Genomic DNA, 13234 nt, shown 5'->3' with positions numbered 1-13234 from the left:
GGGGGGGGGGCGCTGTAAGCCCGGACAGTGTAGGCCCGGACAGTGTAGATCCGGAGGCCCGGGCGCTGCCCCTAATGGAGGTTGCGTAGCAACCCACCTCCCGGCCCGGGCGGTTGCCATTGGTGGAGCGGGATCACGTGGCCGCTGGCTGGGTGAGGTCACTTGGGGCACGGGACGGTGACGTCACCTTGTCCCTTATTTGGGAGTGAGATAGTTGGCACTCATACTCAGATAAGCTATCTGGGAATGGGGTCATCACAGCCAAACTCAATCTAATTGTTACTTCAAGGTCTGCATTTTTCCACCAAAGGAATGGTGGAGAGGGGAGGGGAATGCCGATGGGGACCACAATTGGTATTCCCCTTGCTACCCACCCGTCTCGCTCAGCTAACAGAAACATGTGTGCCCACAGGTTGGCCTTCCAGCAAAATCTGGTGTTTCTGGTGGCGTTCTGCTGGTGGTGCCCAATGTGATGGGTGTCATGTGTTGGTCTCCCGCCTTGGACAAAGTTGGCAACAGTGTGAGAGGCATCGACTTCTGTCAGGTATGAAATTAAAGAAGAATGTCACTCACCAACTCAATCACCTGCACTACTTATTGCAGAGTTATGTGACGCTTTACTTCAGACTGCGACTGAGGAAAATCACGAGGCAAACTCTTCTAAGGAGCTCTTTTCTCTTCCAGGAGCTGGTCTCCCTCTTCAACTTTCATAACTATGATAACCTGAGGCATTTTGCCAGGAAACTGGATCCACGGAGAAATGGAAGTGAAGCCAGGGTAAGTGATCTATTGGAAAAACAACATGCTGGGGAGCGACTCAGTGGAGTCCGTGGAAAGGGAGCATGATCGCGGGCTTTCGGAGGGGATTCACTCGGCAGGGAGTCCACAAGAGGGCAACAGGCCTGTGCAATGTGGAAGGGGATTCAGTGGGTGAGTCTGTGTTAGGGGAGAGTGTCCATCGACCGTGGAAGGAGATACGATACGACTTTATTTATGCCAGAGGGAAATTGGTCTGCCACCAGTCAAAAGATAGAAGGCACTGAAAGTGTCATGTGCAGTATAATAATAATAATGAAATAATGAATAATAACGGTATTTCAGTGACCAGTATTTGCACAGCACATACACTGATCAGCCAAAACATTATGACCACTGACAGGCAAAGTGAATAACATCGATTATCTTGTTACAATGGCACCTATCAAGGGGTGGGATATATTAGGCAGCAAGTGAAGAGTCAGTTCTTGAAGTTGATGTGTTGGATGCAGGAGAAATGGGCAGGAGTAAAGACCTGAGCGACTGTGACAAGGGCCAAATTGTTATGGCCAGACGACTGGGTCAGAGCATCTCTGAAACGGCAAGGCTTGTGGGGTGCTCCCGGTCAGCAGTGGTGAGTACCGACCGACAGTGGTCCGAGGAGGGACAAACCACAAACCGGCGACAGGCTCAGTGTGACAGGCTCAGTGTGACAGGCATCGACTTCTGTCAGGTACTTCTGCCAGGCCCGAGGCTCATCAATGCACAAGAGCAACGAACGCTATCCCATCTGATCCGAACCGACAGAAGGTCGACTGTGGCACAAGTCACAGGAAATGTTAACGGTGGTCACGGGAGGAATGTGTCACAATACACAGTGCATCGCACCCTGCTGCGTATGGGGCTGCACACGGAGGGGCAACAGCTTATTAGACAGGTGGTCATAATATTTTGGCTCATGTATTGCACAAACATGAAATTAAATTATGGAGAAAAGTCTAGGATAAGGGAATGTGCAAAGATGGGGGGGGGGGATTCAGTGGATGAGGAGAGTCCAAGAAGTGTGGAAGAGCAGACCTGATGCATTAATACTCTGAATGGGCTCTGATCAATTGTTAATTTAGTTATATATAGAAGAAACCTAATTTTTAAATCTTATTTTTATTGATCCACCAGGAGGAGTCAGTAGTAAACTTGCTATTTGCTGCTTACAGTGGTGATATAGCCGCACTGCGGAGGTGAGTACTTATTTATATGTGACAGTAAGGTTTCCTTGTGTCGGAAGGAACTGCAGATGCTGGTTTACAGCGAAGGTAGACACAAAATGCTGGAGTAACAGCGGGACAGGCAGCAATCTGGGCGGCACGGTGGCGCAGCGGTAGAGTTGCTGCCTTACAGCGAATGCAGCGCCGGAGACTCAGGTTCGATCCCGACTACGGGCGCCGACTGTACGGGGTTTGTACGTTCTCCCCGTGACCTGCGTGGGTTTTCTCCGAGATCTTCGGTTTCCTCCCACACTCCAAAGACGTGCAGGTATGTAGGTTAATTGGCTGGGCAAATGTTAAAAAAATCTTTTTTTTAATTGTCCCTAGTGTGTGTAGGATAGTGTTAATGTGCGGGGATCGCTGGGCGGCGCGGACTCGGTGGGCCGAAGGGCCTGTTTCCACGCTGTATCTCTAAAATAAATCTAAATCTCTGGAGTGAAGGGATGGGTGACGTTTCGGGTCAAAACCCTTCTTCAGACTGAGGCTTTCCCCTTGTGTCTATCTTGAATGTATGCACTGTCTGACCACGGTGTGCTCTCTTGTTTTCCCAGATTTGCACTCTCTGCTATGGACATGGAACAGAAAGATTATGATTCGCGTACACCCTTGCACATAGCTGCTGCTGAAGGTATGGATAAAGTTAGCAGTACTAAAAGTACGTCTTGCAGTTTTCATAATTCTGGGGAGGGAGTGTGGGTGGGAGGAATAAGGGCAATATACTTTCATTCATCACTGTAATAACTGATCATTACCTCTCTCCCCCCCCCCCCCCCCCCTCCCAATCTTCATGAAATTGGGTCAGGTTTGCAAGGCTCCAACATCTAAGAGAAGACATGGATATTAATCTAGATCCCAGATACGAAAAAATAGTAGGATCTGATCCATAGCATATCTTGTCCGCAACTCCACTGCTTTGAAGTCACTGAATGCTTATTCCATTTTATGCAGGTCACGTGGAAGTAGTTTGCTTTCTTCTCGATGCATGTCGTGTAAATCCGTTCTGTAAGGACAGGTGAGTGGCAGACCTCAGCAGCAGAGGATATTGGGAAGGTTTTAAGATTGCTTTCCCTGCAGCCCATGCTCAACACACGCTTTCTGCTTCATCAAAAGTCCAATTTAACTTAAAGATGAATATTGGTGCGCTTCTCGTTGTGGAGTTCAGTTAGACAATAGACAATAGGTGCAGGAGGAGGCCATTCGGCCCTTCGAGCCAGCACCGCCATTCAATGTGATCATGGCTGATCATTCTCAATCAGTACCCCGTTCCTGCCTTCTCCCCATACCCCCTGACTCCGCTATCCTTAAGAGCTCTATCCAGCTCTCTCTTGGATGCATTCAGAGAATTGGCCTCCACTGCCTTCTGAGGCAGAGAATTCCACAGATTCACAACTCTCTGACTGAAGAAGTTTTTCCTCAACTCAGTTCTAAATGCCTACCCCTTATTCTTAAACTGTGGCCCCTTGTTCTGGACTCCCCCAACATTGGGAACATGTTTCCTGCCTCTAACGTGTCCAACCCCTTAATAATCTTATACGTTTCGATAAGATCTCCTCTCATCCCTCTAAATTCCAGTGTATACAAGCCTAGTCGCTGCAGTCTTTCAACATATGATAGTCCCACCATTCCGGGAATTAACCTAGTAAACCTACGCTGCACGCCTTCAATAGCAAGAATATCCTTCCTCAAATTTGGAGACCAAAACTGTTCTGATATGTAATCCATAAACATCTGATACTCATGAGTTGTAATTGAGTTGTATATAGTATTTCTCCCCAGATTCAACACTATAAACACTCATGGAAATCCAATTCAAGCAGCATTATAAATTCAGTTTAACTTATTCCGCTCATCATTCTTGGCATAGTGTACTCACGGTGGAACATCTTAAGTGGGCAGCGCAGCGGTAGAGTTGCTGCCTTACAGCGCCAGAGACCCGGGTTCCATCCCGACTACGGGTGCTGTCTGCATGTAGTTTGTATGTTCTCCCCGTTACCTGCGTGGGTTTCTGTAAATTGTCCCTAGTGTGTGTAGGATAGTATTAATGTGTGGGAATCACTGGTCGGTGTGGACTCGGTGGGCCAAAGGGCCTGTTTCCGCACTGTATCTCAAAACTAAACAAAGTGAGAAAAACTATCCGTTTCCAAACGTGCTACTTTAAATATGTCCAGAGAACTTGAAGCTGCAGTCAATTTTGAGTTGTCCTCAATTATTTTCACAGGTGGAGCAATACTCCTCTCGATGATGCAATTCACTTCAACCATCAGCACGTTGCAAAGCTGTTAAGAAACTACCAGACATCGTACCCAGTGTCGGAGTCCACAGAGTGTGAAGAGGATACATCTAATGAAAATGCAGGGGCGACTAGCAAAGGAGTTGAAACATCATCAACTACTTTGGTTACAAAAGCCTGAAAGGCGGCCCCAGTTCCAGTGTCACGTCAGTGATGTAGTTGTGTGGTAGCTGTACACTGTCCCAGCAGTGTCCAGAAGAACTATTGTAGGTCCAGTGGCCAACATGCCTCAGAGTAGTAAGGTAGACCAGAGTAGACCATTATTTGCAGATTTCTTCCATTTTTGAATGGTTGACTCAAAAGCTGCTGTCACGTGCAAGTCCAGACCAAGTGATTACGTCCAAAATAAACGAATGAGATACTCCCACAACGATCCAAAGGAAATTTAAAATATCTGCGAGAAGTAATTGAACAGCATAGAATCAGAAAAGGTTAAATAAAATAGAAGATATTCAAGAACCAGTAGGAAAGGAAAATAAGGCAATAAAACCCCACCACCAGCACTTTTTACTCAGTCACGCATGGAACTATCTGAAGAACAGCTATATTGGACATACCAAATACTTAGCAATGTACTTTTCTTCACTTGAGTTAATTTAACCTTAGAGTCAGTACTGACAAAAATCATCTCTCACATTTTTCCATATAGTTGAGGTGCAAACTGCACAAATACTCCTGGCTTTAGTAGATTGTTTTTTTTTGTCAATGTTGTACTTGTATATTATGAATTATGAAATTACTGTCCTCTAGCAGCTTTTGAGTGTACAGTTGAGTTGAGTGTCACTGTCTCAAGTAAAGGTATAGGCATAATTCAGTGTTTTTAAATTGCTATTTATTTTGTGGTAATGCAATAAAAAATACAATTACTCGACAAAGAATTGTATGTTGTTCCAGTTCATCAGGATTATAATTAGCAAGGGAAGACTGATGATTAAAGCTTTAATCGATGTATCCCTTAAATATCTGTAATGTGTAATCGGCCCAAGTTGAATAGTTCAGGCCATTCTTAAAAGTTCCTTTGCCTTTGAGAATCAGTGAATGTTTAACAGTCACAGATGGTGCAGCGGTAAAGTTGCTGCCTTAGTGCTTGAGACCCGGGTTCGATCCTGACTACGGGTGCTGTCTGTACGGAGTTTGTACGTTCTCCCAGTGAGTTTTCTCCGAGATCTTCAGTTTCCTCCCACGCTCCAAAGGCATACAGGTTTGTAGGTTAATTGGCTTGGCAAAATTGTCCCTCGTGTGCGTGTGTAGTGTTAAGTGTGTGGGGATCGCTGGTCGGTGTGGACTCGGTGGGCCGAAGGGCCTGTTTCCGCGCGGTATCTCTAAACTAATAAGAACACTTCCCCTCAGAGCAAGTTGAAATCGTGTACCTAGAAGGGCGGCAGATTCAGGGCACCTACTAAACCATGCCGACATGACTAAGCCTCCCAGAATTTGACTAAAATCAACTTCCCAAAGCAGTGACTCAAGAACAGAGGATTCTATCTTGTTAGCCCTTCAGACTGCTCTTTAGACTTCGGCTGAATCTTCAACTTTTGAGTTTCAGGCTTATTTCTTGCAAAATGAATACATTTTTATAGGATGATGAAGTGCATTATAATTGTGGGACCAAGACAGACTATAGCCAAAGAATCCCATTCACACAGTGAAATATTTTGATGAAAGATCTTGTTATCCAAAAAGAAAGCCAAGATATCTGCTGTTTACTTTTATTTCTGAATCCAGTGATAAATGATTGAAACAGCATTTAAGTGCATGGAAGTTGGTTTATTCTGTTTAAAATCGCAAAACTAAAATGCAGAAGCAGTGCATTATTCAATAAACGATACAGAACAATCAAATCGCACTACATGTCAGTACAGTCAGGCAATGGTGATGGTCCATACAACCATGAAAGTTTTGCATTTACCTTCAGAAGGCTATTCTTGCTCAGTGTTGCTGGAGCCACTATGGTTATTACTACTGAACATACAGAATGTCTTAAAGCTTTAACGTATGTTCTAATGATTGGGAACTCGAGTACATAGAGGAGATTAATATAATGGGAGTGAGGGGGGGGGGGGGGGGGGGAGAGAGGAGCTGGAGAGAATCCTGAAATCTATTAGTTTCTTCATTCTCCCTCAATAAGATAACTCAGATTGCAACTGAACTAGTGGAGAAGCTTGACAGTGCATCAGTCAAGACTGCAAGTGGAATTCATGTCTGCAAGGAGCCCTAAAATATTTGGTCCTCTCGAAAGTGGTCAGCCATGCAATCTGGGTACAAGAACAACTTCCTGAACCAGATTGCCAAACAAGTAACAACGTGAGGGAAAATATGAAGCACTGCTGAAGCTGAAGGCATGTATAAATTGTAAATCAAGTTGAGTGTTCATACCACAGTTTTTGATTACATTTTAAGATAACTTGCAATGAGCACTGTCTCAGGTGGGTGTAGGAAGGTACATTGACTTGTGCAAAAGCATGGCTTCTTGTTTGCAATATATTCAAAATATACCTTCAAATATCTTCAAAATATAAGCACAGAGTGAACCAAACTTCAAGTACATACAGTAAGCAACATATAGAAACTGAAGTTAGTATGTCAATTCCCTAATGTCTGAAGATCTGAATATAAGGCAGTCCAAGGTTATTTTCCAGAAATTCGGACATTTCTGCTCCAGAAACTTATTGCACAAGAATCGAGCAAGTGTCAGTCCTATTACAAAGACAATCAACTTGCATTTCTTCACTGCCTTTCTTGGCCAAGGGTAATCCTAAATGGTCTACAACTGGTGAGAAAGTATACTAGCAGTACCAAACGCAGTGGGAAAGTACAGAAAACAGTGGTCGAATGCAGAGCACCAAATACCGAGTGGAAATTCACACAAATTCACCTTCTTCAGGGCCGTATCTGAACTATCAGCAGGGAGTCATTTGTTTATCAGCATATGACCTTCGGGAGTAGCCCACTATCGTTGTTATACTTGCAATAACAAGATGCAGTTTGTAACTCCCTGCAGCCGATTAGGGCGAAAAGAACTGTGAGCACGTGATATTCCTGGATAATGATTGGACAACTGAAGGGGGGGGGGGCACCAAATTGTGAACGATTATATGCTTAGATTTTGTATTAAATGTCACTTACTCTGGGAAACACCTTGGACTCTTTGGGAGTTGGAGACTGTAGACCAAAGTAAGTGCCCTGGGGTGGAACGGAATAAACTTGTTGAATCAAGACCGGTCGGTGTATTAGTTTTAGTATATTTACTAAACCAGATCGAGGGTAAAATAATCTAGTTTGTCACCAGTGAAGTACATTTGAAGCACAGTCACTGTTGTGATGCAGGAGGTATGACAGCCATTTTGTGCTGAGCAAGCTCCAAAAAAGCTGCATCCATAATAATATTACTTTATAAAAATGTAAACTGAGATAAGTATTGCTCAGTACACCAAGAATAATCCCCTATTCTTCAAGATAGCATCGTGAGATTTTTCACATTCACCTCCAACACACAGGGCCGTGGTGCAACTAGGGTTGCCAACTGTCCCGTATTAGCCGGGACATCCCGTATTTTGGGGTAAATTAGTTTGTCCCGTAGGGGACCGCCCTTGTCCCGTATTAGTAGGGTTGCCAACTTCCTCACTCCCAAACAAGGGACAAAGAGTGACCTCACCGCCCCGCGCCCCACGTGATCTCACCCAGCCAGCGGCCACGTGCTCCCGTTCCACCAATGGCGGCTGCCCGGCTTGTCCCTTGTTTGGGAGTGAGGAAGTTGGCAACCCTAGGTGCAACATCTCATCTGAAAGAAGAGCCACTGTCAGTGCATTACTCCTTGAGCACTGCAGTTGGAATGTCAACCAAATCTTTTCATGCCCAAATCTCTGGAGCAAGATGAAGCAACCAATTCTGAGGCAAGAGTATTACCCATTGAGCCAGTGAGACTTGGCTGTGTCAAGCCTCAACTAGAACCTGTTTGGTATATTTAAAAATATCCAAGGCAGACACAAAATGCTGGAGTAACTCAGCAGGACAGGCAGCATCTCGGGAGAGAAGGAATGGGTGACGTTTCAGGTCGAGACCCTAATATATCCAACCTGACCTGACCTAATCTGAACCTTAATCAAGCCTGAAGAATTTCAATTGTTTTCAAACCTAAAACACGTCGAGCAGCCAGGTTCAACTCCAACTCATCCAATATTGCTGCTATAAAAGAGCATAAAACACTATTTTCAAGGTCCTGCTATGAGTCACCTTCCTTTTTCTTGAAGCCCAACTTTCAAAACCAGACAGTACAAAATTTCTGTACAGAACCTTTTCCTGCATTTCTTACAATCGTAAGATACACAAAAGAGAAAGCAAATTGGAGTTTTAAAAAGAAACGCAAAATATGGGCCTTCAAAAAGGCTCCTTTGTTTGAAAATTTAAAACAATGCAACCTTATTGGGTTGGTTTTAGTCTTTGGATGTTCCTAAAACAAGCCTTCGAGTTGAATATACAAGAAAAAGAGAATCTCTTCTGTGGTGTTATCAGCTTATATGGAAAAGTTTCCAAAATAGGTACTCTTGTGGAGTATCATTAAAAATGGAAGGAAACCTCTTGCAACACATAGCAGCAATAACATGGAGGATAAGCGTCAATTGTTTATTAAATAGCTGAGAAACCTGTGCTTCTGTGCAGTGAGCATATTTAATCGGCGGTGAACAAAAATAAAGACTACTTTTAACAGTAAATCAAGTAAATTTGTGTCATTCAGGGGAATCTGCAGAAAGAATCTTGCGAATCTCCTGTTTTTTCAAACATCCTAACATCCACCCAAGGAGACAAGTGGGGCCTTTATCTTATCCAAAGGCAAAGTGGCATTTTCTCAGTCCAGGCTCCATGCACAAGTTCAGCAGTGGAGTTTGAACCAGAAGCAGCAAAGCTAGTGGCATTTGTGTATCAACCACAACAGCGCATATGGACGCACTGCAGAAATTAAGCCAAAAGATGGCAAGTTTAAAACATTTCTAAACATGATGGGCAAAAGCTAGCGACCTCACAAAGCAGCAAAATAGTCATAATCGAAACAGCGCCACGTTTCTCTCCCGACGCATGATGATAAACAATCACAATCGTGGACAAATTACACCCCACAGTTCTAATGTGCAGTGCAAAAAAAGAGAAAATATTGGACTGGCGCACTCAACCTGTACAATGACAACATTGTTTAAAATTCAGAATGGTGCCTAAACAGTAAAATCCCTGCATATGCAAGTCATTTAGTGCAGCAGGGCAATGGCATCCAGGCAGGGAAAGACATCAGGTTTAGTGTTGATTTAGATAAGGGGCAAGAGGAAAGGCCACATTCTTCCTTTACTGCCAAAGTTTCTTGAATGTAACACCAGTCCAGATAAAATCTTCTTCCAACGTGATTCCAACGTCTTAATCACGAGAATTAGATAGTTCCCTGCTGGAAACCCAAACCCTCCCTAAGTGCATCAACAGTATTGGTTTGCTTTACTTACATACAAAATGCATTAAGAACTTTAAAAGGTCTGTTTTCAGTAAGTGCACATCAATCTAAGAATTAAGCACATTATGGAAACATATTCTGTATAGCAGAGTATTGAAATTGGAGGAGGTTCCATATCCTAACACCAGAAACTATAACATTGAAGACTTATTCTGCATCAGAAAGAGATTTCTTGAATACACAACGTCATCACTCATGCTCACACGCCCACTCCATCAAATCTGCTGGGGGACAGAGGGGAGAAAACAAAATAAAATGAGTAAGTGGTGGAGGTGAAGATTCATTACTGCATGCTTGCTAAAAAGACATCAGCACTCCAGTTGAGTTTCACAAGCATGTAGACAATAGACAATATTGGTGCAGGAGGAGGCCATTCGGCCCTTCGAGCCAGCACCGCCATTCAATCATTCTCAATCAGTACCCCGTTCCTGCCTTCTCCCCATACCACCTGACTCCGCTATCCTTAAAAGCTCTATCTAGCTCTCTCTTGAATGCATTCAGAGAATTGGCCTCCACTGCCTTCTGAGGCAGAGAATTCCACAGATTCACAACTCTCTGACTGAAAAAGTTTTTCCTCATCTCAGTTCTAAATGGCCGACCCCTTATTCTTAAACTGTGGCCCCTTGTTCTGGACTCCCCCAACATTGGGAACATGTTTCCTGCCTCTAACGTGTCCAACCCCTTAATAATCTTATACGTTTCGATAAGATCTCCTCTCATCCTTCTAAATTCCAGTGTATACAAGCCTAGTCGCTCCAGTCTTTCAACATATGATAGTCCCGCCATTCCGGGAATTAATCTAGTAAACCTACACTGCACGCCCTCAATAGCAAGAATGTAGTAGAGAGTTTGAGAGAAACCCAGGAAATAAAAGCAAGTAGCACCTTGGGAGAAGACAAATGTACTTTTGTATCATTGTTTGTAGAGATATTTAAGTGAGATACTCGGTCACTGTCCTACCCCTCTTAAACTGTATTCATTAAGGACATTGTAAATTGTGTACAACACAATTTCAGGCATCTGGTACCATTCCAGATCCGGTACAGCATATTTAACGTGGAATAAAGCACTCGCTATGCCAATCTGCTTCCCATACACTTAAGAAGCATCCCTGCGTCACCCATCAGCGCACTGCAGCAATTTCCATGTTGGCCTCCCACACACTGCATCTGCACAGGTCACAGCCTCAGAATTAAAGGACGATCCTTTGGGAAGGGGATAAGGAGAAATTTCCTTAGCTAGAGGGTGGTGAATCTGTGGAATTCTTTGCCACAGAAGGCTGTGGAGGCCCAGTCAATGGATATTTTAGATGCTTGATTAGTACGGGGGTCAGGGGTTATGGGGAGAATGGGGTTGGGAGAGAGAGATAGATCAACCATGATTGAATGGCAGAGTAGATGTGATGGGCAAAATATGTAAGAAAGAACTGCAGATGCTGGCCTAATTCTGCTCCTATCACTTATCTGATATGTACAACTCTCAGTAATGTTGAAAGACATACACACAGGTAATTAATTTGATTGATTTTTCAAAACAGTAAAATATTTCCATTCTTCCACCCCACCCCCCATATAAATACTACAACAGAAATCAACTGAACCAATTTAGTCACTAACTGAGCTGGAAGATGGCTGAGAGTATAACGACTCCCCAATCCTTAAATACATTGGATAAACAGACAACAGTGAGAATGAGTTGTTTTTTTAAGTAGGCACACAACTGAATTTGATATATGCAAGGAGAAACCAGGTGCCAGCACACTTATTAAGTGCACAAATGTTACAATGTTGATTCTGGATCATTAACTTCTGGAAGGTGGCTTTAAGGCAAGGTCTGTATCACCCAAATACACAAAATATTGGTCCCCAGATTATGTAGTGTGTGGAGTTGTAACCAAGATTGTATTTTTCAAAATAACTTGAACGAAAGCAAAGAGGTATGGGAAGAATAGGGAAAGATAGGGAATGAACTGTGAGGAAGATGCTATGAGGTTGCAGGGTGACTGGGCGGATGCATGGCAGATGCAGTTTAATGTGGATAAGTGTGAGGTTATTATCCACTTTGGTGGTAAGAATAGTAAGGCAGAGTATTATCTGAATGGTGTCAAGTTAGGAAAAGGGGACGTACAACGAGATCTGGGTGTCCTAGTGCATCAGTCACTGAAAGGAAGCATGCAGGTACAGCAGGCAGTGAAGAAAGCTAATGGAATGTTGGCCTTCATAACAAGAGGAGTTGAGTATAGGAGCAAAGAGGTCCTTCTGCAGTTGTACAGGGCCCTAGTGAGACTGCACCTGGAGTACTGTGTGCTGTTTTGGTCTCCAAATTTGAGGAGGGATATTCTTGCAGCGTAGGTTTACTAGGTTAATTCCCGGAATGGCAGGACTGTCATATGCTGAAAGACTGGAGCGACTAGGCTTGTATACACTGGAATTTAGAAGGATGAGAGGGGATCTTATCGAAACGTATAAGATTATTAAGGGGTTGGACACGTTAGAGGCAGGAAACATGTTCCCAATGTTAGGGGAGTCCAGAACAAGGGGCCACATTTTAAGAATAAGGGGTAGGCCATTTAGAACTGAGATGAGGAAAAACTTTTTCAGTCAGAGAGTTGTGAATCTGTGGAATTCTCTGCCTCAGAAGGCAGTGGAGGCCAATTCTCTGAATGCATTCAAGAGAGAGCGAGATAGAGCTCTGAAGGATAGCGGAGTCAGGGGGTATGGGGAGAAGGCAGGAACGGGGTACTGATTGAGAATGATCAGCCATGATCACATTGAATGGTGGTGCTGGCTCAAAGGGCCGAATGGCCTCCTCCTGCACCTATTGTCTATAAAAGGAAGAAAAATGTAACAGCAAAAATTACATGGTTTAAAAGAGCTCAACAAGATTGAGAACGCTTAGCAAGGAAGAAACATTTAGAAGTGACATCTTACCTAGCAATGGGAGATCGTCTGCTCCATTTGTCATTGCAAGGGAAATTTCAGTAGATGGCCTGCAAAGCAGCACAGGGGAGGAAGGAGAATAACTTTGAAAATGCTGGTAACATTTTCTTCCCTACATGAATATAGCTGCTTTGATTCAATCATAATAGAAATTGAAGGAATCCTGGAAGATCTCCTACCCTCAACAATCAGTAGATCATGAGTTCAAGTCTACATCCAAGATCTAAACTGATATTAGTACACAACAATTCCATGGGAGGTTAAACACGAGCTCTGTCTACCCATTTTGGTGGTTCTCGGTGCCCTATTCCAAAGAGCACATTGACTTCAGCTTGATGTCCTGGCTACCATTCTTCCCTCAACCAGGAAAAACTGCTGTTAAATGGGCAGCTCATTGCAGATAGTGGGACATCAACATGACCACTAACATGACTGCCCCTTCAAAGTAATTCACTACTTTGTGATATTTGATCAAAAGCTGCAAATGGAG

The 13234-nt window shown here is 43.7% G+C and overlaps 2 protein-coding genes across 9 annotated transcripts in view; one reads left to right on the top strand and one right to left on the bottom strand.

The window, feature by feature from the left end:
- Positions 1–5198, top strand: part of LOC144612027 (glutaminase kidney isoform, mitochondrial-like) — a 54316-nt gene extending 49118 nt beyond the window's left edge. For 2 of the 5 annotated variants that reach the window (XM_078431492.1, XM_078431490.1), the window contains exons 13-18: positions 413–544; positions 685–777; positions 1933–1994; positions 2573–2649; positions 2970–3033; positions 4240–5197. In XM_078431492.1, the coding sequence (XP_078287618.1) occupies positions 413–544; positions 685–777; positions 1933–1994; positions 2573–2649; positions 2970–3033; positions 4240–4432 (621 nt within the window). In that variant the 3' untranslated portion in view covers positions 4433–5197. Of the gene's footprint in view, positions 1–412; positions 545–684; positions 778–1932; positions 1995–2572; positions 2650–2969; positions 3034–4239 lie in introns of all 5 variants that reach the window. The other 3 variants (XM_078431493.1, XM_078431494.1, XM_078431491.1) reach the window with 2 other exon arrangements.
- An 839-nt stretch (positions 5199–6037) lies between these two features.
- LOC144612026 (signal transducer and activator of transcription 1-like) overlaps positions 6038–13234 on the bottom strand; it is a 55962-nt gene continuing 48765 nt past the window's right edge. For 2 of the 4 annotated variants that reach the window (XM_078431486.1, XM_078431488.1), the window contains 2 exons: positions 12736–12794; positions 6038–10029 (listed from right to left, as the gene is read on the bottom strand). In XM_078431486.1, the coding sequence (XP_078287612.1) occupies positions 9995–10029; positions 12736–12794 (94 nt within the window). In that variant the 3' untranslated portion in view covers positions 6038–9994. The remainder of the gene's footprint in view (positions 10030–12735; positions 12795–13234) is intronic. The other 2 variants (XR_013549607.1, XM_078431487.1) reach the window with 2 other exon arrangements.

This window comes from Rhinoraja longicauda, chromosome 42, assembly GCF_053455715.1.
Source record: "Rhinoraja longicauda isolate Sanriku21f chromosome 42, sRhiLon1.1, whole genome shotgun sequence".
Lineage (NCBI taxonomy): Eukaryota > Metazoa > Chordata > Chondrichthyes > Rajiformes > Arhynchobatidae > Rhinoraja > Rhinoraja longicauda.
The sequence above is the reverse complement of the archived record's forward strand: the minus strand, read 5'-3'. Positions and strand labels throughout refer to the sequence as shown.